The 27687-nt window shown below is 42.9% G+C and overlaps 1 protein-coding gene across 1 annotated transcript in view; it reads left to right on the top strand.

Moving 5' to 3' along the window:
• ITPR3 (inositol 1,4,5-trisphosphate receptor type 3) overlaps positions 1-27687 on the top strand; it is a 544758-nt gene that overhangs the window by 347940 nt on the left and 169131 nt on the right. Inside the window, exon 45 of the mRNA XM_069756594.1 lies at positions 9074-9175. Coding sequence (XP_069612695.1) covers positions 9074-9175 — 102 coding nt within the window. The remainder of the gene's footprint in view (positions 1-9073; positions 9176-27687) is intronic.

Genomic DNA, 27687 nt, shown 5'->3' on the forward strand with positions numbered 1-27687 from the left:
CGCTGCCAATAGCTGGCCGGTCTCTCCCTATAAGCGCATGCAAGGAGAGACCCATCGCTCAAGGGAAGCAGGAGGGGAGAAGCCACCAGGAACTGGCCTTTCAGTGTGTGGCTCAGTCTTCAGTGGCTTATAACATTTTTTTCTGAAAGCTGCACCATTCCAGCATGATTCATACATGGCTGAAATCACTCAGCCAGTATCTGACACTTGCTACCCGTGGTTTGGGAAGCGTGAATGTTCCCTTTAACCCCTTTCTGACATCAGACATAATAATCCGTCTCTGTGCCCTGGGCCTATTTGACCAGGGATGGAATATTACGCCTGAGCGATCACCCGCGCACACGGGAGGTGTGCAGGCGATCGCCGCCGGGTGTCAGCTGATTCTGACAGCTAATACCCGGCACTTAAACCCCCAAAATGCTGCAATCGAACATGATCGCAGCATTTCGAAAGTCGGCAGTGACGTGGGGTCTCGATCGTTGCCATGGTGACTTGATCTGGGTCACCAGACCTAGCAAACTTGCTGATCATGCCAAGTGCATGATGAGAAGCTTCGTTTGTCACTGCATAGCTGACAGCGTCTGCAGCATGGGGATGCCGCTTCATCTCCATGCTGTAGAAGCAATTAGCATGCAAGAAGTGATTATCCCATATTGGGACAAAGTAAAAAAGTTAGAAAAAAATTTAAATGATTGTAAAAATGTTTTAAAAAAATACTAAAAAAAATACTAAAAAAATCAAAACATATTGTATCCCTAAATAAATATTTGAATGAAAAAAATAGACAATAAAAAGTGCATATATTTAGTATTACCGCGTCCGCATCGACCCGACCTATAAAACTGTTCCACTAGTTAACCCATTTAGTGAACACATAAAAATAAAAATAGAAAACAAGGCAAAAACAATGCTTTATCATCATAGCGCCGAACAAAGTGGAATAACTTGCGATCAAAAAGACGGAAATAATCATTGTACCGCTGAAAACATCGTTTTGTCCCGCAAAAAAACAAGCCATCATAAGCTCCATCGGCGGAAAAATTAAAAACTTCCCTTCCGAGCTCTGCTGTGCACCCAAACAGTAGTTTTCTCCCTCATATGCTGTATCAGCTTACTCAGGAGAAGTTGCATTACAAATTGTATGGTGCAATTTCTCCTGTTGACCTTATGAAAATGCTATATTTTGTGCTAAAAACATATTTATGGGGAAAATTAGATTTTGTTTATTGTTATGGCTCAACGTTATAAGCTTCTGTGAAGCACCTGAGGGTTCAATGTACTTACCACACATCTAGATCAGTTCCCTGAAGCGTCTAGTTTCCAAAATAGTGTCATTTGTGGGGGATTTTCACTGTTTAGGCACATCAGGGGCTCTCCGACATCGCATCCGCCAATTCCAGCAAATTTTGCATTCAAAATTCCCTTCCGAGCTCTGCCATTCGCCCAAACAGTGGTTTTCGCCCTCATATGGGGTATCGACGTACTCGGGAGAAATTGCACAATACATTTTGGGGTCCTTTTTTTTTTTTGTTAATTTTCTCAAAATAAAAAAATTTTGGATCTGAAGTAAAAAAATTTTGGGAAAAAAGTTAAATGTTCGTTTTTTCCACATTCCAAAAATTCCTGTGAAGCACCTGAAAGGTTAATAAACTTGAACGTGGTTTTGAGCACCGTGAGGGGTGCAGTTTTTAGAATGGTATCATTTTGGGTATTTTCTGTCATTGAAACCCCAAAAAAATTGACTTCAGATGTGAGGTGGTCCCCCCAAAAAATGGTATAATTAAAATGAGAAATCGCTGGTCAACTTTTAACCCTTTTAACTCCTAACAAAAAAAAATGTTGTTCCAAAATTGTGCTGATGTAAAGTAGACATGTGGGAAATGTTACTTATTAACTACGGTAATTTATGTGACATATCTCTGTCATTTAAGGGCATGAAAATTCAAAGTTGGAAATTTTCACTAAATTTCTATTTTTTCACAAATAAACACAAGTAATGTCAAAGAAATGTTACTGCTATCATGAAGTACAATATGTCATGAAAAAAAACAGTCTCAGAATCACCGGGATCCATTGAAGCGTTCCAGAGTTATTACCTCATAAAGGGACAGTGGTCAGAATTGTAAAAATTGGCCTGGTCATTAAGCTGCACACCACCCCCGGGGGTAAAGGGGTTAAGTGGTTATAAAAGAAAATAACACTTTGTAATACCAGAGAGGGTGGATATATTCTGGCTGCTGGATAAACAACCAGGATCCAAAGACAAAGATGGATGAAAGTGGTTTGTCAGTGCGTTTCAAAGTCGATCCAACTCCTTCTTCATGACATAAGGGTATACGTGACTCAGGTGAGCTTCACTAATGACCCCTTGATGCTCCACGTCTTAACGAAGCACTAAAAGGTCCAATCCCTTAACACTAAACAAAATCCCCCCCAATAAAAACATTAGACATATTGGATTTAAATGGCCACAGCAGCCTTTATTAACATTTAATACAAAACTTATCAAAACAATAACCTCCCGAGGAAAGGGGGGTGGTCCTCAAAGCCCCAACAAAGTAAGCCTCAAATATCCAAATCCCAACTTTTGGCCCCTCTGGTTAAGTCTTACCCCCAGCCACTATGCACCAGCTCAGAGGCAGATAATGACTAACCTGGCCAAACCAAAAGACCCCTCCATGAGTCACTAAGGTATCTCCTCCATGGGATTATCCAAACAAACCTCGTCCAATTAAATTCCCCCAGGGGGAGTCCAGGACCTTTCAGGATCAGTCCCCCCCCCCTTCCATTCTGCCATTTCCACATTCCACCAACTTAAAGGACCCTCCCCCTCCCGCCACCAACATAAATGTTCTGACACCTTAAACATTTATGTCCCCCCATACTTTAAGGCCAGTTTCTACGCCGTCGTGAATAGCCAGACACCACATATCCATGCCCACCGCATTTAAGTGAACACCATCCGTTCTCCAAAATCCTCCTTCACCTGACTCCAAATCCACATATCTTACTACCACTGCACCATTCCGCGCCATGAAACGAGATACCGCTCTGTTAACCTTAATCCTAGCCCTATTAATCCCATCAACAGACCGGGCACCTCTCCAAACCTTACGGGGAATAATATCTGACCAGGCCACCAAGGCCTTCGGAAACATGGCCCATAACCTCAACATGTCAAATTTAATGTCTTTTTATCATCTCTCTGCAAGGCCTTTTAACCAAGTCATTCCCCCCCAGATTAATAACCACCACGTCTGGCGCGCAGTCCAAGCGAACAAAGCGATGAAATTCGGGTAACCATTGCTTCCAGACCATACCTCTTTTACCGATCCAACGTATAGTTACCGACTCCCGCGAAAAGCCTAGCTGCTGCCCATCCGGGCGGACTGCTGCCCTCAATGCAGCCCAGAACACGAACGAGTGCCCCATTATCCAAACGAGTCTCTTACCATCCTCTGAAATAAAGAAAAGGAAAAACGACAACACCTATTTATTTTATTCAAAACCAACGACTTAATCCAGGCTAATAATATTACAACAAATCGGCACGAATGTACGACCAAAACCTTGCCGATTCCCAACGCCTAATCATCTTCACCATCTCATCCCCCAAACCCAATCTGGCTGCTTCTGTCGCTGCCCCAATCCGGAAAGAATGTCCATTGTAATCTTTCGCTGAAATGCCACCGGGCATAACGGAGCCCTCCAGCCGAAATAGTACTACTTTACAACCCTTCCCAAACACATCCATCTTAAAAGAATGAATGAATACCACCACCCTATCTTCGCAAACATCCACATCCTCTCTTAACAAACCACCCTTCGTGCACCTAGAGGGGCTAATCAGTTCTCCCATCCGAAAAGCCCCAAAAAAGGCCAATGTAAAAGCCACTTTAAATAAATCAACTTCCCAATCGGAAAAACACCCCCCCGCTAGCTGCCTCCCAATAGTCAACAATACCTCAATAGACACAGGACGTCTATCAGCTGCCTTCCACCCTTTTTCCAATCCCGTACCAATTGACATGCCAAGAATGATTTTGTTTCATCTTTAAGACCTCTGACCTTGAAGCCAAAAGACAAGCCCGCTAAAAACGTATTCATCTTCGCAACTTACCAACCTAACTCCCAATAATGTCCTAACACTAACAATGGACTCCATTCCATCTCTTATGGAAGACTTCCACGTTTCCCACAAACTCCAAGCCATATTGCAGCCATGATCCGTCTGACAGTGATCTGGAGAACAAATCCCTCACAGCCCGCAGGGCAGGTTCCACAACTCCGCTGGACACTCCAGGCCCGATGCCTCCGCTCGTGGTGCAATTCCCGAAATCGCTCCCATTGTAATCGAAAAAGAGCATCAGCAATAGGATCAAATTATGGTAACTTCACCTCAGACACAATCCACAGATTAAATATCAAACCTAAAAAGACCAAGTGTTTCAGCACTTTCACTAACGCTGACGACAGTGCCGATATAGTATTTAAGGTTGTCACCACTTCCATGTGTTCACATGGAAAGTAAATCTTTTTGACTCTAACCTTCTCCCCCCATAAAGACAACGCCACCACTGTAGGAAATACATGAAGCAAAATCCAATTCCCGTTAAACCATGTTCAAACCAAACTCGAGGCCATTCCGCCACCAGCCAGCTCCCTTGAAAAAACAAAACAAATCCGCGTCTTTCGTTAAGCCTTACAATGAAACCCAGTGTTTCCGCATCAACCGCCGGTTGAATCCACAAAGACCTGCCATTGTAATCTTCAAGAAAATTCACCCATACCTTCAAATCCTCCTTTCAAGCTATGTGCACACGTTGCGGATTAGGCTTAGAAATTTCTGTTGCGAATTCTGCCTCTCCTGGCAGAAAACGCACCTGCGGATTTGTTGCGTTTTTTGTGCGGTTCCGCAGTGTTTTTTGTACGTTTTTGCTGTGGTTTTCTTGCGGATTTGCTGCATTATTTACCCCTGCGGTTTTCTATAATGGAATGAGTACAAAAACGCTGAAGATTCACAAAAAAGAAATGACATGCTACTTCTTTTAAACCACAGCGTTTCCGCAGCGGATTTTCCACAAAGTGTGCACAGCTTTTTTTTTTTCTTATTGATTTACATTGTACTGTAAATCAATTGCTGAGCTGCAGCGTTTCTGCACCTCAAAAAACGCTGCGGATCCGCAGGGAATCCACAATGTGTGCACATACCCTAACTCTTTTTTTTAATCTAATGAAATGTACAGGGGATTTCACCCAATCGTCGCCAAAGATAAACGCCTACAAAAGGCACGCCCCATCGGCATAATCCTGCAGGCAAAATTCAATTTGCCTAATAAGGATTGTAAATAACGCAACGTCATCTTTTGTGAACTGCCCGCCTTCGCAACCTCTTCCCGCAAAGCGATTACCTTATCGTCAGGTAATCTGCACTCCATCGTCACAGTATCAAGTTCAATTCCCGAGAAACTCAGATGTTCGTGGCCCCAGAAAAAACTGCTGCCAAGGGGATGCCGAATCTCCTAGCCACACTTTCCATTGTACGCAACAAAATCGAACAATCAGCGGCTCCACCCGGACCAATAAACAAAAAGTCATCAAGATAGTGTATACAGGAGGCCAAACCCGAAACTTCCTTAACCGCCCACTCTAAAAACGTGCTAAACGTTTCGAAATAGGCGCAAGGAACCCATCAGGAGACCGATCAACAAAGAACCCCCCGTCCCAAAAACAGCCCAACAAGTGCATACTTTCCGGGTGTACCGGCAACAGACGTAAAGCCGAAGCCGCCTCTATATCAGTTTTTTGACAGCCACGCCCCTCTTCCACACAACCGTACCCACTCCATCGCCATATCAAACGACGTGTACTGAACCGAGCACAATTGTGGATCGATCCTGTCATTCACAGATGCCCCTTTTGGAAAAGATAAATGATGTATCAACCTGAATTTATTATGTTCCTTTTTTGGTTCCACTCCAAGCGGTGACACCCTCAAATTACTAGTAGGAGCTGTAGCAAATGTGCCTGCCATTCTACCCAACGCGACTTCCTTCTGTAATTTCTCCGATACCACCCCAGGAAACTGTAAAGCTGATTTTAAATCTTTTTGGACAAACAAACTTTTTGCTCAACGATCGGGATTTTAAAACCATCTCCAAAACGCTCTCTCTACAAGTCAGCTGCCGACGCATCTGAATAGTCTAGCCAGAAAACCCTCCATCGCATCTAACTTAACCGTCGTCTCCTTTTTTTTCAGCTGAGTCCCCCCCTCTTGATTTACCTCCCTTGAAACATTTTGCTGCTCCATGCGTACCCCCACAAGCTGAGCATTCATGTTTAAATTTGCATTTGTTCCCATGCTCCTTCATTAAAAGAAAAACACAGTCCCTTCTGCATAGCCGCCGAGTGTCCTGACTGTCCCGAACCCCCAGTGCCCCCTCGAAAATGCTGACTAGTTTGACCTAACCGAGATGGAACCATCACCTTCATCCATAAAGCTATATCCTTGTGGTCCCATCGAATACTAGGCCTAACCGCTTTTCTCGTCATACCTCAACCATTCTTGCCCACCGTAAAACTGGTACACTTCACTTATAGCATCCAAATAACAGAAAAGACCCGAACAATACACTAGCCAAAATGGCCAACGCTTGTAACCAATTGGAGAAGGTCCTTGGTATTAACTGATACCTCCTCTTTTCCTCATCCTCCCTTTTAGAATCCTCCCTTCTAACCCTATCTAAATTAAAGCGTTCTAGTGGCAACAAAGAAAATATATCCACATATTCTCCCTTCCATATCTTTCCCCTCATTTCTTGTTTTAAATGGGCCCCCAGTGGTCCCTCATAACACACGCACACTTCCTCTCTAGCCGCGTCATCTAGATGTATCATATCTTCTTTTTCTTATCACCAGCTGCAACCTCCCCTTGCCCTGCACTCCCTGGTTCGTCGGCTGGCGTGGTAGCCCTAGATGCCACGCCACTACCCACTGAAGAATCTGTAACACTGATCCCAACGCCTGCACTGCCATGAGTCCCAGATATTTTGGATGCACTCCCAGACCCCAATACCATGTTAGAATTCCCTAACCAGGCAGATGATGGCGACACCCCCCTTTGCAACCCCGACCCCCATAACATAGCTAAATCTTGCAGGCCATTCAAAATTAACTCCATACCCCCTCTTTCCCCCCCAGAAAGTGCATCCTGAGTTCTAAACTCTGGAGAAGCTAAGCAAGGGTTAAAAAGAAAATTATGATCAATCTCACCTAGCTGCCTGGGCGCTGTCAACCCAGCAGCCGAAGATCTGGCATCATGTTGAATTTGTCCAGTGTCCCTCCTGGACCTAGAAGTCCATGAACCCAGATTCCCTGGGTCTCTCTGTCCCACAGACCTCAGGCCCACTTCCAATGCAAAGGCAGCCATCTGTGCAGGGACCCATGGAGCCGACGCTGTTGATGCACCGGGAGCTGAGCCATCCTGTAGATGGCCATGTAAGGCCACTCCAGCCATTTCCTGATGCCTCTCATCTTTCCTGGCGACCGAGGCAACCGGCTGCTGCCCGTGTCCCTCCAAAGGGACCTGCGTTGTTCTCATCCCCGACATCTCACCGTGCTGAGCGGTGAGACCTTGCGATGCAACTGGCAGCGCGCTGCTTCCCGGGCCGGCCGACTGCCGCCCTCGACACTCCCGATGCTGAGGAGCCACTACGTACGGCCCCCGTCTCCTAGATTCCCGTGATTTCCTCTGCTGAGCGGGCTCAGTTCCAGTGCCGGAGCTTCTGCTCCGGTTCCCGGCCTCCTACGCTGTCTCACTGAAGATGAGGGGGAGGCTGACTCCTCTCCCTGCTGTAGGCCCCACCGCACAGCAGGATTCCTCCCGGCAGTGTGATGTGAGGCCACTGGATCAGTGCCTGCGTTTCCAACTGGAGAGTGCCTGAAGGGGCTTCTAATTCGGCGCCGGACTCGGGGGGGGTGACATCAGGGCTTAAGCGCGCCGGAGGCCTAGACCTCCGCGGTTGGCGCCCGTCTAGAGGAGCCTGAGATGCTCCGGCCACCAGCCCCTGTAGCAGGCTGTTAATTGAAGCCTGCAAACGCTGCAGCAGGGCCTCACCTCCATCCTAGAAGTACATCACAGCTTGTCACAAAGGTGGGTACTCAAAATGGTTGTTCTGCTAAGAGGTCTGCCCCCTCTTACAATGTCTCCCCCTGTAACTCCTCCTCCAACCCCTCCTTCTTCTATAACTGAACCCATTACCCCTCCCAGCATGTAATATTAACCCCATTAGGGAAAAAACCTAAAAACCCATAGCCCTGTCAGCTCCCTATCTTCCCATGTCATGTCGGCCTCCCCTTATGGCCGGGGGCCCAGTAGAGCCTTTTTTGACATCCATCTTGGTGCTTTGATCTGGGTTTTTGTTTATCCAGCAGCACAGAACATATCGCCCCTCTCTGGTATTACACACTAATTCCCTGTAGTTACTCCAAGGGCTATTATTTTTACATCGCTAGTGGTTGTAAAATTCACAACCAACCAGGTGAGCATTCCATATGTTTACCCACTGTTCTGCTAGGATAAGACGCATTGTGCTTTACTTGTCTCTCCACAGAAAATAACACTAGACCTTTAAGTTAAATCTTATTATTATTACTATTAATAATAAAAAATATTGATGATAAATGTCATCTATTGTTATTTTTTATCTATTATCATTTTTTTTTTTGCTGTATTGTATTTTCGGTTTTATAATAACTTGCCCTATTTTACATAAAAATACTGGGTTGTAAAATGAATTTACTATACTTGCCTAAATCTAACACCTGTGTATTTCACCTAGCTCATCAAAATAGGACACGCTGCATTGACATTGTTCTGCAGTGAGTCATATGTAGTGAAAGTGCATGGTTATGTATAACATGATAAAAGGTGATGTATTCTATTTCTAGAAGTGCTAGCTTAGCACTATATAAAGCACAGCAACAAGGGTAAAAATAAAACACAGGTACTTAAGACATGATCTAAATGTATCCTAAGCAATATGAAAATTTACAGTTCAGATATTTTAATTAGGTGGATGTTATCAAGAAAGCTTATTATCAAGAAGATGAAGGAGACAGCTCAGATGTGTCACCACGCGAAGTTGGACATAACATTTACATCCTTGCTTTGCAGGTCAGGACTTAATCAGTTTTTTCTTACCTTGTAAGTGGTATAATAGTATTATATTTCCTATACATAGGCTATTGAATAAGTTACCACTAAGTAATAATGAAATAAATGCTTATGTAATATAATGCCATCCTTTTGCTTTGTAATAATGTAAAGCTTGCTATGTACTGTCAGCACTCATACAGGAACACCCAGGTCACAAGTTATTCACAAACTTATTGGAGGATAAGACAGGAGTGGCACAAGAAGCAGTGTCTCAGCAGTATTAATTCATCAGCAGAATATCAGACATGTCCTGAATGCCACCTGCTCCACTGCGTGTAAAAAGATATGTGTCTGTCACGCAACATGTAGGAAAGGCTAAGTGCAACATGAAGGGATAAGGGAAAGGGAACCAAACACTAGAGAAGGGGGGAGCGGAGACCCCTAGACATCTAATGGGACCCTTTCTGCCCTATCATCCCTATATAGATTCCACACCTATCGCCGAACAGGATACCTAATCCCTGGCTGACCCTGGCGATAAGCCCTGCATCGGGAACGACAGGATGAGCACTAGTCAATCTTGACTACCGCTAGAGACAGATATGATAAACGAAACAAGGGAGACACTTAGCTTGAGTAGACTCAGAGAGAAACATGGACGTCCTCCAAACACCGGAGAGGATGCTAGCAGACTGCTGCAGCTCCAAACCTCAACAGTGAAGTGCAAATAGAAAATATCACCCGCACTTGCCAACAGCAAGCATGAAGTATATCAACACTCAGGTCCAGGTGTGGCAATCGGCACCTAGGGAGGTGGCCACTCATCTGCAAAGCAAACTACTGAGACCTTCTGCAAACAGATCCAGTGCAACTGTCTTCTGCTTCTGACACATCCGTGACAGTGTCATGTAAATAAGACGTTTTGGGCTGCATATCTTTCTTTTTAAAAATGGATTCCCTTGTTAGCTTGTTAGAGGTGCGTCAGGTTTGAAGTGCACTCAATGAAAATCTGGCACAGGCGGCAGCCCCATCGAAGAAAGTCGTGGCATGATAAGGGGAACATTTCATGGTCTTTTTAGTAATGTAACATTTAAAGATTACAAAATCTGTACACAGTTCAGCAGAAAGAACAAAAATTTATCTCTCCTGTTCTCCATTTCACTTTTCAGGCATTGCCTTTCTGACTCAATACCTCATAGGTTTATTAATGTCTTCTTGGGCCTCACCATTCTTGCTACTATAGCGGGATCATACTTCTGCAAACGTCTTTGCATCATTCACACAGACAATTCTCTACCCCCTCGCACGTGGCTCTGCTATGTCTCACAGGCCCACTCACGTGTGGTCCCTCAAGCCTTAGCGTAGCGTCAGAGACCTAACTCAACTCTTAGGTCTTCACGGGCCACACTCGGCACCAATCACCTTGTTACTCCCTCATAAGACACAGAGTGTGTTACTGCTTCCCTCATGGCTAAAACTTTGATTGCTCGACCTAGGAAATATGCCATAAGTGCAACTAGTGAAAGGTATTAACACACAAAATGTCAACATGAAGAAAACATCAATAAAACATTTAATGGTGCAAAATGTCCCAGCAATAATAACACACCATTTCTTGTAACTGAGTTTTTCTACAGTGTTAGGTTGCTGTCACACTAGCAGTATTTGGTCAGTATTTTACCTCAGTATTTGTAGCCAAAACCATGAGTGGGTGATAAATACAGAAGTGGTGCATATGTTCCTATTATACTTTTCCTCTAATTGTTCCACTTCTGGTTTTGGCTACAAATACTGATGTAAAATACTGACCAAATACTGCTAGTGTGACGGCAGCCTTAGTCTCGTCATCACTCTTTTATAGTTTCTACCACTACGTATAACAGACTAACAAATTAATCTACATAGACTGTGTTTTTATTGAAGTTTGCACCAGCTGCAGGGTTATGATGTGCAAGGATTGTGTCGAGTAGACAGCATATGGCGTATTTTTGTTAGCGGTTTTTTCATACTGTACTGCGTGACCTCTTTGTTGTTGTTTTTTTGTCAGTATCCTCTGTAATCTTCCATGTTGTAATGATGCACATAATGGTTGCTGTGTGTCCGAAGTAAAACAGTTCATTCTCCCAATGTCTGAGTGCTGATGATTCAGCTGAAATCTGACATTTTGCAAAAGGTTATGGGCTTAGCTGCAGAGTGAAACAGAAAGAGCAAAGTACAGCACAGCTTGATGAACAGACTGAAGGAATCTTCCAGAGGTTCTAGCCTCCTGAATGCATGTAAGAATCTTAGTAGATGCATACGAAGAAGTGAAGGAAAATGGCCTGCAGCTCAGAGCCTAAATTTACAGTGGACAAACTGAATAATAACCGTTAACAGATATGAAAACTTAAAGTAGAAAGCTTATGATCCAAAGATGACTTGTGAGAGGTTATTACTACAGCGAGACCATACATTAATTAGGAACGGAACAAGAAAAACCGACAGGGAAGAGCCACTGTTGGCTTATTAGTGAAGGATGACTAACTGGTCCATGTAAGACATGAGGACAATGCTAAAGGCATGGTGAATGTACTGCAAAAGCTGCAAGATATTCTAGATAAGGAAAATAAAAGATTTGGTGAAGAGAAAGATATGCAGGAGCAATACTGTAAGTGATCACGCAACTAACATCTGTGGGTGGTGAGGACAAAAAAGACAGTCATGTTACAGCCACATTGCATGCAGTTTACCTGACATGTACAGTGCACTGATTAACGCACTAAAAGTAAGGCATGAGCCAAACCTGAGACTAGCATCAGTAATAAAGCTCGGTCTGTCAGATGAGTTTCAAAAAAGAAACTGTGGAGGACTCCATAGAAAGTGACAGTGTAATTAATCTTGGCCACACATACAAGGTCACGCAAGAAAGAAACGAGCATGTTTCAGATACAACTTATGGAAAGGAGAACAAAAGGAGCAATTTTAAAAAGGAACTAAACAAAAGGCCAAAGCTACTATTTCAGACCCATGTGCAAAAATTGTAATCATACATTACAAGATTGCTGCATCAAAGTTTTTAGTGCAGATGTGAAGCCATATTTTTAGGTTTTGTATAGTACAGAAAAGCTTTGATTCTGGACTTAAAGAAGTAACTGCAGTTTTTAACATGCACTTTTTATGCTCCACTTAGAAGTTTCCAGAGAAAAAAAGCACCAAAACCGCACTGTTCAGCAGCATGCTTGGACGCACAGGGGGCGCAGGTTTCATGAAATCACATTCACTTTGCTTGGACAGTTAAGCACAGCTAAATTTCTGTTAAAAAAAAAAAGCAGAAAAGTAAAAGGAAAGTGGATGTGATTGCATGCAATCTCCAGCCTTGCATGTTATTTGCTGATTTGTGATGCTTATTATTTTTTAAAAAAGCAAATTAAAACTGACATTGTAATTGTTTTTCATTATTTTCTAGTAATTTTGTATGAAGAAAAAAAATCTATTTCATTCTCCATCTAGAATACAGAGACATAAAAGTACACTGATATACACAGATGTATCTCTATGCAATCTGTCTGTGGAGTCAGAGTATGTGATACAGATCAAGTATACAAAATTCTCCCAGAAACATCACCAGAGCCTGTTGCTCAGCAACTTTAGTTCCTGTCTGTAATGTTGAAGGTTGTGGGTTTGAGACCTGGAAAACACACAAAAAAAAGAGAAAATTACAGTTTTGTAATTCCTTGTTATTATTTTTAGTAGTTTTATAGTAACAAAAAAATATGACTTTTTCTTCAACTCAGTATACAAGTACAAAGTACACTGCTGTATACAAAGTACATATACAATGTACATGTATAATCCGCTTCAGTGTTCACTGCCTGCAGTACATCTTAAGATTACCAAATTCTTCTATGTTTAACATTATGGGCTATGGCTCTTAGCTAAAGCTACTGCATGAGAACATGAACATGGAGTTTGAATCCCAGTGAGAACCAATCACAGAAGAAGTGTGAATGTTATCATTTAATATTTTTCAGTATAGAGAGATCTGGTACTGCCCCCCTCGAGGAGGAGGAGCTACAGAGCAATAAAGACATGAGAGAAGTGAGAAATACCGAGACAAACCCTGACATGGTGGGACCGAGCCCTAAAATCGTCAACATCTCTCAAATCCGCTTTGAAAAATCCGATGCTTGCACAGTGTATATCGTGATGCCATGTGTTGATTGGGTAGCCGCACATGCGCGGTGATAAGTCACATCAGTGAAGTCGGATACTACACACTGCATGAGTGCACACGTGCGGGGACCCTCTCGTCACAGCGCATGTGCGGATCTATGATAAACACTGCACAAGTGCGCGATTTTTCAAAGCGGATTTGAGTGGCATCAATGCAACCCTGGAATATCATTCAAATTGTGTGGGCGGCAACAACTGTGACTGAATGACTTGAAGCACATCCCTATGACTAAATGGGCAGTTACTATATAAAGTGCTTTTTGCACATAATTAGACCGCCGGTTTTAATGAAAAACGTGTTAATGATGCACATTTACATGCTAAAAAGAACATGGCAGGTTCCATTTAAGGAACTGTACACCATGTTCCAAATTATTATGCAAATTGGATTTAAGTGTCATAAAGATTTAATTGTTTTGTTTTTCAAATAAACTCATGGATGGTATTGTGTCTCAGGGCTCAATAGATCACTTAAATCAATCTTAAACACATGTGATAATTAGTTTTCCAGGTGATTCTAATTAAAGGAAAACTACTTAAAAATGATGTTCCACATTATTAAGATGGCCACAGGTTTCAAGCAATATGGAAAATAAAAAGGATCTCTCTGCTGCTGAAAAGCGTTAAATGGTGAATTGCCTTGGACAAGGTATGAAAACATTAGATATTGCACGAAAACTTAAGAGTGATCATCATACTGTGAAGAGATTTGTGACTGAAACAAAGCACAGACTTCATGCAGATAAAGGCAAAATGAGGAAGGTTTCTGCCAGACAAATTCATTGGATTAAGAGAGCAGCTGCCAAATTACTACTACAAAGCAGCAAACAGTTATTTGAAGCTGCTGATGCCTCTGGAGTCCCTCGAACCTCAAGGTGTAGGATCCTTCAAATGCTTGCTGTGGTTCTTAAACCTATTATTCGGCCACCCCTAAACAGTGTTCACAAGCAGAAACGGTTGCAGTGGGCCCAGACATGAAGACTAATTTTCATACAGTCTTGTTTACTGATGAGTGTCGAGCAACACTGGATGGTCCAGATGGATGGTTGGTGGATGGCCACCATGTCCCAACAAGGCTGCGACGTCAGCAAGGAAGTGGAGCAGTTATGTTTTGGGCCGAAATCATGGGGAAACAGCTGGTAGGGCCATTTAAGGTTCCCGAAGGTGTGAAAATGACCTCTGCAAAGTATACAGAGTTTCTGACTAACAACTTTCTTCCATAGTATAAAAAGCAGAAATGTGCCTTCAGGAGCAAAATCATCATTTGCATAATAATTTGGAACATGGTGTAAAAATGGAACAGACAAATGATGTTATAGTGTTCACTTGTCTAAATTTTGTAAATGCTGCATTAAATTCAAGGCTTCAGGGGCACTTCTTCCTAAAGAAAGTTAGACTACAACTTCAAAACTGCTTGTCCTAATTATGCACCCGCCAGGGCCGCGGGGTAATAATAATAATAATTTTTATTTATATAGCGCCAACATATTCCGCAGCACTTTACAATTAAGCGGGGACATGTACAGACAATAAATTCAGTACAAGTTAAGACAATTTAAACAGTGACATTAGGAGTGAGGTCCCTGCTCGCAAGCTTACAATCTACAAGGCAATGGGGGGGGGACGCAATAGGTGAAAAGTGCTTGTTATTTCAGGTCTGGCAATTATAATAAATAGGGATTTTCATATAAAGCTGCATGATCCGGTCATCAGTGTGTGTTCAAGTGCAATAGTCAAGTATCAAGTGCAGTTATCATGTGTATGGAGGGTGTGGAGACAGATGAATAGTAGAGTGCAGATTCAGAGTAATATTTGGAAGGAGGAACAGGGCATAGTTAGTTTACTGAGTAGTTGATGTGGTAGGCTAGTTTGAAGAGATGGGTTTTTAAAGCGCGCTTGAATAGGTCGGGGCTAGGTATCAGTCTGATCATCTGGGGAAGTGCATTCCACAGAGCTGTTGCAGCACGAGAGAAGTCTTGGAGATGGAGGTGTGAGGTACGGATTATGGGGGATGTTAGTCTTAGGTCATTTGTAGAACGAAGGGCACGCGTAGGGCGATAGACGGAGATGAGAGAGGAGATATAAGGCAGTGCAGAACTGTGGAGAGCTTTGTGGGTGAGAGAGATGAGTTTATACTGGACCCTGTAGCGAATGGGTAGCCAGTGTAATGACTGGCACAAGATGGAGGCATCAGTGAAGCGGCTTGACCGAAATATGACCCTGGCTGCTGCATTCAAGATGGATTGGAGAGGAGAAAGTTTGGAAAGAGGGAGACCGATCAGAAGAGAGTTGCAGTAGTCCAAACGAGAATTAATAAGAGCGACAGTAAGAGTCTTCGCAGTTTCAAAGGTGAGAAAAGGTTGGATTCTGGAGATGATTTTAAGATGCAGGTGACAGGAGCGAGTGAGTGATCGGATATAGGGAGTAAAGGAAAGTTCAGTGTCGAATATGACCCCAAGACAGCGGGCATGCTTCTTGGGAGTTATGGTTGAACCCTCCAAGGTAATTTAGATGTTGGGTAGAGTGAGGTTAGTAGAAGGGAAAAACACAAGTAGTTTTGTTTTGGAGAGATTTAGTTTCAGATAGCGGGAGGACATGATGTTAGATACAGCAGACAGACAATCCTTGGTATTTTGAATTAGCGTAGGGGTGATGTCAGGGAAGAATTGTATAATTGGGTGTCGTCAGCATAGAGATGGTACTGGGACCCAAATCTGCTGATTGTTTGTCCAATAGAAGCAGTGTATAGAGAGAAAAGGAAGGGGCCTAGGACTGAGCCCTGCGGAACCCCAATAGTAAGGGGACGAGGAGAGGAAGCGGAGCCGGCAAAAGATACAGTGAAGGAGCGGTCAGAGAGGTAGGAGGAGAACCACGAGAGGGCTGTGTCCTTGAGGCCTATAGAGCGGAGCATAGTGAGAAGGAGCTGGTGATCCACAGTGTCGAATGCTGCGGAGAAATCCAGGAGAATCAGCAGGGAGCAATGACTTTGGATTTAGCTGTTATTAGATCATTAGAGACTTTAGTGAGGGCAGTTTCAGTGGAGTGTAAAGAGCGGAAACCAGATTGTAAGGGGTCGAGAAGAGAGTTATCCGAGAGATAGCAGATTAGACGGGAGTGGACCAGGCGTTTCAGGAGTTTAGAGATGAAGGAAAGGTTAGAGACAGGTCTGTAGTTAGCAGTGCAGTTCTGGTCCAGGGATGGCTTTTTAAGTAAAGGTGTTATCATTGCATGTTTAAATGAGGAGTGAAAGATACCTGAAGAAAGAGAGAGGTTAAATATTTTAGTCAGGTGAGTGGTGGCCACTGGTGAGAGAGACTGCAGGAGATGTGAAGGAATGGGGTCACTGTTGCAGGTTGTAGGCCGAGCAGAAGCGAGGAGCTTGGAAACTTCTTATGAAACAGGCTCAAAGATGTCTAGTGAGCTTGAGGTGCGACAGGGAAGGGGATCCAGGCACAGAGGAGATTGGGCTGAGATATCCTAATGGATGTGGTTGATTTTTTTCTAGGAAATAAGTGGCCAGATCCTTACCGCTGAGCAACGCTGAAGAGAGCGTGCTTGCATAGTGTGCCAGGGCTGCCGTTGTCCATGTGGGGTCTTTCTGCGTGTAGAAGGTGCTCCTTCATCTAGGGCATTCTTCAGTGTATTATTGAAGTGTGACAATGCTAAGTCTGGACAGAAGAGGGAGGAGATGGGGGATAAAGATGCGTGGAGATTGTTCATAAGCTGCTGGGTATTAATGGTACGTGTATTCCGATAAGTGTGGTAAGTGGGGGTATCCCGGGTGGGGAGACAATCCTTGACAGAGAAAGAAAGAAGGTTGTGGTCCGAGAGTGGGAGAGGGGAGTTAGTAAAGTCGTGCAGAGAGTGGGACGGGAGAAAACCAGGTCCAGAGTATTCCCATCCTCATGCGTAGGAGAATTAGTAAACTGTGAGAGGCCGAATAAAGAAGTTAGAGAAAGAAGATGAGAGGCAGATTGGGAGAGGGGATCATTGATGGGAATGTTAGTCTCCCATGATGAGGGCGGGGATGTCACAGGATAGAAAGTGAGTAAGCTAGGTGGCAAAGTGGTCTAGAAACTGGTAGGAGGAGCCTGGAAGACGATAAACAACAGCCACTCGCAAGGAGAAGGGCTTAAAGAGTCTGACGGCATTTACTTCGATGAAAGGAGCAAACCAACACCTCCACCCTTTCTGTTCTCAGGTCTGGCGGTATGTGAAAATTTCAGCCCACCAAACGAGAGAGTGGCAGCGGCGGTGGTGTCTGAATGCTGGATCCAGGTTTCTGTAATAGCCAAAAGGTTAAGGGAATTAGAGAGGAAGAAATAATGAATGTAAGTTAGTTTGTTACACACAGACCGTGCATTCCAGAGAGTACAGTGGAAAGTGATAGGAGAAGGCATGCACTGAATGTTAGTTAGATTAGCAGGGTTTCTATATGGAGCTGAAGAAGAGTAATGTATGCTGGTGGAAGGAGGCCCAGGGTTGGGGGAGATGTCGCCTGTAACTAGTAAAAGGAGAAAAAACAGAAAGAGCAGGTGGAGGGATGATTTGTATGAACGTTTTGAGAGCTGCATGGAGGTATTTGATGGTTTGGAGTGGGTAAGAAATGTCAGTAGAGCCTCAGCATTATACATGGGAGATGGGAGAAGGGAGGGGTGGATATGGAGAGAGTACACAGAATGTGTTAAAGGGCAGGCGAGTTGTGAGAAAGCAGAAATAAAAACAAATAAAAAGCAGATTGATATGATAAATGCATAATGTAGTATGACTGACCAAGAAGAATGATTGTTTGGAAAACTTATGCACCTTACCTGTCTCCTGCCCTGTCCAATTGCCATTGTCTAACTGCCAAGTACTTGATCCTGTTAGACTTAATATCTGTTGCATGCGGGACCTCCCACGCGCTTGCTATCCCAACCAGACTAAATATATATGAAATGAAATGACTGCTACCAGCAGGCACCAAATGGCCACAATCAGCAATTAGCTAATTACCATAAGGTCAGAGTAGGCATTACTATGCGGGGTAAACAACCAATGCTGCACAAGGCCATAAAACAGTAGGGGAAAAAAAAGCTTTGAACACTTTACAGCAGAAACCGAAAAGAGAAGAAGAAGAAGAAGAATCGGACCAGACAGTTCTAGGGATAGGTCCCGGGGCCATGATCCATTTCCAAGATGGTTCAGCTCCCCATGATTGTTCAGATGGTGGTGAACGTTGAGGTGCAGATAACAAGTGAAGGACACAGAGAGGTGCATTTTTCTTTACCTTTTACTTGAAAGTAGATGCAATCTGGGGTACCAATTACAGATGATGGATTAAGTCCGGCTTGCCTGCAGGCTTTCAGGGTATCCAACCTGCCAGGTGGGGTTGGGGACTTTCCTTCTGCGTTCTCTTTTAGGGTCCCTGCTGCTTGTAGCTAAGCTGCGCCCTCTCCTGAGTGATGATTTCTAACCTGTATGGCAGACAGAGTGAGCCTATTTCACGGGCACTGTCCATTTCACTGTCAGCCCCGGGCTCTTGGTCTGCTACCGTGCCTTTTGGTGTTCTGTGTGGCCAGGGAACTTACAGTCCCCTGCCCTCCAGATTCGACTGTGGCATCCCTGTTTATCAGCGCTCCGCTTTGGGGTCAGCTATACGCAGTTTTTATTCCCCTGAGCTCTTTTCTCTGCTCCTGTCCTTTCCCTCTCCACAGACCAACTGCTAACTCTCCTATCTCACTATCCTGTCACAAGCTCCAGCTGGCTCTCGTTTCCATGACAACTCCCCTGTTTACTCTCAGCTGACTTCTTTCTGACTAGCTAACGCCACCTGCTGGCCAGAATTTATAAGGAAACTCCCTTTTCTGACCTGGAGCAGGAATTGACATGTATACTGTTACCTGGCATAGGCACCTTCCTTCTTGCTTCTAGGCATGACTTCACCGCTTAGAGGGAGGCAATGCCACCGTGGCAACCGGACTCTGGGGTTCCACGTTAACACAGTGATGTGTGGTCCAATTAAATTGCCTACCCCAGGAGGCAAAAGGTACAAGTGCTGCTCACTAAATTAGAATATCATCAAAAAGTTAATTTATTTCAGTTCTTCAATACAGAAAGTGAATCTCATTTATTATATAGAGTCATTACAAAAAGAGCTATTTCAAGTGTCTATTTCTGTTAATGTTGATGATTATGGCCTACAGCCAATGAAAACCCAAAAGTCATTATCTCAGTAACTTATAATAATTAACAGAAAACATCTGTAAAGGCTTCCTAAGCATTTAAAAGGTCCCCTAGTCTGTTTCAGTAGGCTCCACAATCATGGGGAAGACTGCTGACTTGACAGATATCCAGAAGGCAGTCATAGACATCTACAAGGAGGGTAAGCCACAAAAGGTCATTGCTAAAGGAGCTTGCTGTTCACAGAGTGCTGTATCCAAGCATATTAATGGAAAGTTGAGTGGAAGTAAAAGAAGAAACCGGGATAACTGCAGTGTTGAAAGGATTGTGAAGAAAAGGCAATTCAAAAATTTAGGGGAGATTCGCAAAGAGTGAAGTGCTGCTGGAGTCATTGCTTCAAGAGCCACCACACACACACACACACACACACGTATCCAGGACATGGGCTACAAGTGTTACATTCCTTGTGTCAAGTCACTCATGTCCAATAAACAACGCCAGAAGCATTTTACCTGGGCCAAGAAGAAAAAGAACTGGACGGTTGCTCAGTGGTCCAATGTGTTGTTTTCAGATTAAAGTAAATTTTGCATTTCATTTGGAAATCAAGGTCCCAGAGTCTGGTGGAAGAGTGGAGAGGCACACAATCCAAGCTGCTTGAAGTCTAGTGTGAAGTTCCCACAATCAGTGATGGTTTGGGGAGCCGTGTCATCTGCTGCTATGGGTCCACTGTGTTTTGTCAAGACCAAAGTCAACGCAGCCGTCTACCAGGAAATTTTAGAGCACTTCATGCTTCCCTCTGCCGAGAAGCTTCTTGGGGCAGGAAGTTTTATTCTCCAGCAGGACATGGCACCTGTTCACAGTGAATCAACCAAATGAGCAACTATATGTTTGGTCGTGTATCTGTATAAATACAACGAGTCTCCCTCGTCAAAGCTGAAGCGAAACACATGTTGGGCCATGTGGGCTTATCATCAGGGTATGTCTGACCATGGAAACATTTCACATGATTATATTTTGGTGCACTTGGTAACTATTTGATTTTATTTATATCCTTGTTTCCCTCCTTTATTTACTGTGCACGGCACTTTATTATATCTATTTTGGGGGTATATTATTTATATAGCTTACTCATGCACAGCGTTCACTTTAAATGGATACTTTCCTGACATATGCACTTTATATTGTATTATTAACACGCAGTGCAATGTGACTTATTTGGTGCACTTTAGAGGTAGTTTATTATTATTTATTTATTTATTTATTTAGATTTTGGGTAAATTTAACTTTTTTGTCACTGCATTTATTTTTTGAGTATTTTTTTGTGATATCAACTCTGTTACATGCACGACATTCACTTTATCCCTTACTTTTCCATATGGAATATACTATGTAATGTGAACAGTGCAATATAAGCAAAATTACCTCAATCTTTGATCATTTATAGTGAGATTTCCATGCTCGTTACATTATCTGATTTTCTTCGAAATTAATTATTCAAAATTTATTGACATGCCCTTGTATGATAACCTGCATTCTACTGCCACCTGGTGGTCCTTTCCTGAATTTTAATCTGTTATTATTGTGTTTATAATAAAATTTATATTTCAATCTTAAATCATTGGTTGTTGTTTCATATCTATATGTGTTATATACCTGTCCACAGTGCTAAAAGTACCAATACCTGGTTTAAAGCAACAGTATCACTGTGCTTGATTGGCCAGTAAACTCGCCTGACCTTAACCCCATAGACAATCTATGACTTATTGTTAAGAGGAAGATGAGAGTCACCAGATCCAACAGTGCAGAGAAGATGAAGGCTGCTACCAAAGCAACCTGGGCTTCCATAACACCTCAGCAGTGCCACAAGCTGATCGCCTCCATGCTACACCACATTGATGCTGTAATTGATGCACAATGAGCCCCTACCAAGTATTGAGAGCATTTACTGAACATACATTTCAGTAGGCCAACATTTCGGATTTTAAAATAATTTTTCAAGCTGGTGTTATAAAGTATTATAATTTACTGAGATAATGACTTTTGGGTTTTCATTGGCTGTAAGCCATAATCATCAACATTAACAGAAATAAACACTTGAAATAGATCACTGTTTGTAATGACTCTATATAATATATGAGATATACTTTTTGTATTGAAAAACTGAAATTAATTTTTTGATATTCTAATTTAGTGAGAAGCACTTCTGACATAACCTTTAATGTGTACAAGGTAAAAATATAGACAACAACAAAAACAAATAGTGTCACCCCAAAAGAATAAACATATAATGGTACTAAATGATGTGGCCTGTATGATAAAACATCATTTATGGGTGATACCAAAATAGAATGTTAGTAAGAACAGCCGTTACACATGCAAAGTGTGCTGTCCCACACTATCAAGATACCTCTAGTTTTTTTTAACACAAGCACACATAGGTGCAAAGATGTTTAGCCAGGTAACCTTGTTTATATAGGTATTAGCAGGTATCAAAAACAGATTATAAACAGGCGGGAGGGGGTAAGGCAAATAAGGTAGATATCATACATAACCAAAATATAACATATATAACCAAAATATTTAAAACAAGAACGATCTCACCAATTGTCGTAAACCAGGTAGGTAAAGCCCACAGTTCGCTGGAGTGGAGAAATCCATAAATCAGCGACGTCGGGAGACAATGCCCTGTCAATCCCTGAGGGGCTATCCGTAAACCTAGGTTCCCGAGCTCCCGCCCTTGTGTGCTTGTGTCATAAATGATGTTTTATCATACAGGCCACATAATTTAGTACCATTATATGTTTATTCTTTTGGGGTGACACTATTTGTTTTTGTTGTTGTCTATATTTTTACCTTGTTTTAATTCCTACTATAGCTATGTTCCTCTAATATTGGTGGGATTTGTTGGATATTTCCAATCAGATATATTTAGATTTGCTTTTTTCGTGAGAAGCACTTCTATATATTGGCAAACCCCTAAACAAACAGTTACTATTAGCATCAGTGTTACTTTTTTTGAAGTCCTGAAAGACAATGTGATGACATAAACTGAAAAGAAAACTGAGTGATCTTCTGAACAAATAATTAACAAAAGCTGACGTGCTGGATGCACATATACATATGTAGTTCCTAACTGGAAACAATATTCAAAGACAGGGCAACTCCCTACATAATTGAGTCCTAGAAAAACAATAGAGCAATAAGCCCTAAAACAAAGTGAGATGAGACACAGTAGTATCAATAGCATATATAGATATTTTTATAACTCACATACAAAGTAATGGTGTAAATATGGTAACTTGTGATGAGTGAATATACTCAGTACTCAAGATTTCCCGAGGACGCTCGGGTGTCCTCCGAGTATTTGTAAGTACTCGGAGATTTAGTTTTCAGCACCGCATCTGAATGATTTACATCTTTTAGCCATTATAAGTACATGTGGGGGTTGCCTGGTTGCTAGGGAATCCCCACATGTAATCAAGCTGGCTAAGGCTACTTTCACACTAGCGTTGTGTGACGTACGTCGCAATGCGTCATTTTGTCCCATAGACTTGCATTAGCCGACGCATTGCGACGTATGGCCACACGTCGCATCCGTCGTGCGACGGATGCATTGTGTTTTGGGTGGACCGTCGGCACAAAAAAAGTTACATGTAACTTTTTTGTGCGACCTGTCCACCATTTCCGACCGCGCATGCGCAGCCGGAACTCCGCCCCCTCCTCCCCGGACATTACAATGGGGCAGCGGATGCGTTGAAAAACTGCATCCGCTGCCCCCATTGTTCATTTTTCACAACGTACGTCGGCCCGACGCATTGCGACGGGCCCGTACCGATGCTAGTGTGAAAGTAGCCTAACAGATGTAAATCATTCAAAACTAAATCTCTGAGTAAAAAAAGGGGAGAAGCCAGCGCAGCCTAAGGTTAAGACGCAATACATAAAGTGCAAATGCACATATTAATTTCTAACTGTATTTTCAAAATGAGACATTTAGCAAACAATTGATCAATTCTTTGAGCCACCCCGCCTCTTCACGGCAATCTCATATTGGGGCAGTCCTACACTACGTTTTTTATATTCGCTGTGCCATAAAGGCCTCCTAAATGAACTAAATGCAAGACCACATTAAAAACATGCTGTACCTGGAGCATATACCGAGTCACCCCCATGGCGCCAGAGTAGGCAAGCGAGGATAAAGGTTGACCAGGTCCAGACAGACATTTCGGATCCAACCTCCACACTGCCCATCCAGAGCCACAGATGAAGAGTGAAACAGGCTGAGGCACAGGTGCATAATTAAACAAAGCCTGAGGCAGGGCAGGGCTGCTGTGTGTGGACAGCAGCCTATCAATCACTGAGACACAGAAAGAATGGCGCACATAACCAGGCGCGGCACACGGCAACAGTGGTGGTCAGCCACTTACCAATAACAGAGCAAAATTAGGGGAGAAGCCAGCGCAGCCTAAGGTTAAGACGCAATACATAAAGTGCAAATGCACATATTAATTTCTAACTGTATTTTCAAAACGAGACATTTAGCAAACAATTGATCAATTCTTTGAGCCACCCCGCCTCTTCACGGCAATCTCATATTGGGGCAGTCCTACACTACGTTTTTTATATTCGCTGTGCCGTAATGGCCTCCTAAATGAACTAAATGCAAGACCACATTAAAAACATGCTGTACCTGGAGCATATACTGAGTCACCCCCATGGCGCCAGAGTAGGCAAGCGAGGATAAAGGTTGACCAGGTCCAGACAGACATTTCGGATCCAACCTCCACACTGCCCATCCAGAGCCACAGATGAAGAGTGAAACAGGCTCTGAGTACTTACAAATACTCGGAGGACACCCAAGCGTGCTTGGGAAGTATTGAGTATATTCGCTCATCACTAACGGTAATCCATGAACAGAATACAAAATGAAAACAATAGAGGGAAAATAGTGTGGAAAAGCGTCAGCTCACCATCTGTTGCAGCACCTTGCCGGATAAAGTAGAAAAATAGGTGGGGGAAATAGCCTCCAGCGATGAAATCAAGAAGGAATGTTATCTTTTTGTAAAACAAAATTAAAAAGCTTTTATTCTGTACAGTAGTACATTAAAACTAGAACATTTTTCATCCCAGGTTGTGGTGACCAGGATCCATGTCTTTTTTAATGTACTACTGTACCGAATAAAAGTTTTTTTCTTTTTTTTTTTACAAAAAAAGATAACTTTCCTTCTTGATTTCATCACTGGAGGTTTCTTCCCCCATATGGGTATAAAGGGGAAAAGACCTAGCAACACGTATCATCAACAAACCTCTTATTAGAAAATAGCAGCACAAAGTATGAATAGGGTAGCGCATATACCTCCAAACGATGGCATTAGGTGACAACCAAGAATTGCAGTGTATCAAAATGCCATATAAGAAAGTGGTATATGACAAGTCTGGACCAACATATCATAGGTATAAAGTGCCGCTCATAGTGCAATCAATAACTAGTGCTTACCCATGTGAGAGAGAAAGGATGATGGACCGTGTGTTCCACAGCCCCGACGCAGGTTTCTCTTGGTGTGCTTTCTAGGGGGGCTATCAAAACTGAACAAATGAATGAAGTCAGTACAAACCCAAACTCTTCAAATGAGGAGATACAACCAAACCCAAGTATAGAACCAATGAACTCAACAAGCGAAAACAAAGGAAAACCACCTGTACATCTCACTTAGGCTAGGGTCACATTGCGTTATGTGACCCCGTTTAACGGACTACGTTACACCGCCGCATAACGCGGTGTAACGTAGTCCGTTAACGCCGCCATTGATTGTAATGGCGAACACATCGCTAGCGCACGCCCACATTGGGCATGCTCTAGCGATGTGCCGTCATTTGAGTGCAGGCTAGCAGGATCGGCTAACACGATCCCTTTTGGGACATTGCGTTTGCGCAGTCCGTAGCGCTATGCGCTAAACGGACTGCCCTAACGCAATGTGACCCTAGACTTAAAAAATAAGCTCTGTGAATGTAAATGAACTGACAACATGGGAAGATATATCTCAGCTCCCAGAAGGGAACCTAGACAAAGGTTGTAGTGTACAATATGAAACCCGTGAATGGCGACCAAGAATCTTTGGCACTCACTCAGATGTAAAGAGTTAACTCAAGTTCAAAACATATTGATGTAAAGTTCCATTTAGCAAATGGTGTTGAATTTGTTGAAACTGTACTGTGCAACCTCTTTGTTGTGTTTGTACAGTTGCAATAATGCAGATAATGGATGTTGCGGGTCCCAAGTAAACAGTTCCTTCTTCAGCAATGTAATAATACCAGTTATATAGAAAAAACTAGACAGTTTTTTAGTACTTACAGTATATTGATTATCCAACTGATTTAAAACAAAACTTAAGAGTAACTAATCTTTTTTTTATTACTAATCAGCCTTTATAACATGATGAATATTTGTAACAGACTTCCTCAACTTATTTTGCTTCCTTCTATCTTTAAAAGGAAACTGCTATCTTCCCCTAATCCACCAAACCGACGTCACTTATTTTTGTTACCATTATAGACTTCTTAACAAGCCCATTTTATTGTATTATTGATTTTTCCATGTTCTAAAAATGAATTTTATAACTGCAGTGGTGAGATGCTAACTAGTGGGTGACTAGTTATGGGGGCATTGCTTTCCTCAGACTGATCATCATGATAGTCTGCTATCATGCCCCTGTGGGCATGAATAGCATAATTTGCAAGAGCAGAGTCACCGAGTGTGAATGTGAGTGTGGTACATGGCACAGCATTTATAAAACAACAAAAGGGGACTTCCTATATGTGCCACATCCTCGTCTAACCACTTCACTGTGAATAACACAATAAAGGTTTCTCAAAACTAATGCAAAGAAAAAGAGTAGTTTCCCATAGCACCCGATCAGGTGCTTGTGGTTATTTGGCAAATACCCAATTAGAATAAGCCATTTGACTGATTGCTATACTGAGCCGACCCGAGTATAAGCCGAGGCACCAAATTTGCTATACGGGAGTGGAGAGAGGTGAATATTCATTTCAAGTAGTGGGGACACATGATCGCCCAGCGGCTGCTGGAAGTCGGCAGCTGCAGGTGACGCTGGGCGCACTATTACAGAGAAATTAATATTCACTGACAGCGCAGTGAATATTCATTTCTCTTTAGCAGCGGGCACAGAAGTTAGCCGCAGCCACCGGCTCCTGCCTCTGTGACCCGCTGCCGCTCCCCCTCCATCTTCTGAAACAATGACTCAAGTATAAGCCGATGGGGGCATTTTTAGCACACAAAAAAATGTGCTGAAAAACTCTGCTTATACTCGAGTATACAGGTCCTTCTCAAAAAATTAGCATATAGTGTTAAATTTCATTATTTACCATAATGTAATGATTACAATTAAACTTTCATATATTATAGATTCATTATCCACCAACTGAAATTTGTCAGGTCTTTTATTGTTTTAATACTGATGATTTTGGCATACAACTCCTGATAACCCAAAAACCCTGTCTCAATAAATTAGCATATCAAGAAAAGGTTCTCTAAACGACCTATTACCCTAATCTTCTGAATCAACTAATTAACTCTAAACACATGCAAAAGATACCTGAGGCTTTTATAAACTCCCTGCCTGGTTCATTACTCAAAACCCCCATCATGGGTAAGACTAGCGACCTGACAGATGTCAAGAAGGCCATCATTGACACCCTCAAGCAAGAGGGTAAAACCCAGAAAGACATTTCTCAACAAATAGGCTGTTCCCAGAGTGCTGTATCAAGCACCTCAATGGTAAGTCTGTTGGAAGGAAACAATGTGGCAGAAAACGCTGTACAACGAGAAGAGGAGACCGGACCCTGAGGAAGATTGTGGAGAAGGACCAATTCCAGACCTTGGGGAACCTGAGGAAGCAGTGGACTGAGTCTGGTGTGGAAACATCCAGAGCCACCGTGCACAGGTGTGTGCAGGAAATGGGCTACAGGTGCCGCATTCCCCAGGTAAAGCCACTTTTGAGCTACAGAGAAGCAGCACTGGACTGTTGCTAAGTGGTCCCAAGTACTTTTTTCTGATGAAAGCAAATTTTGCATGTCATTCGGAAATCAAGGTGCCAGAGTCTGGAGGAAGACTGGGGAGAAGGAAATGCCAAAATGCCTGA

Source organism: Ranitomeya imitator, chromosome 3 (genome assembly GCF_032444005.1).
Source record: "Ranitomeya imitator isolate aRanImi1 chromosome 3, aRanImi1.pri, whole genome shotgun sequence".
NCBI classification, from domain to species: Eukaryota; Metazoa; Chordata; class Amphibia; order Anura; family Dendrobatidae; genus Ranitomeya; species Ranitomeya imitator.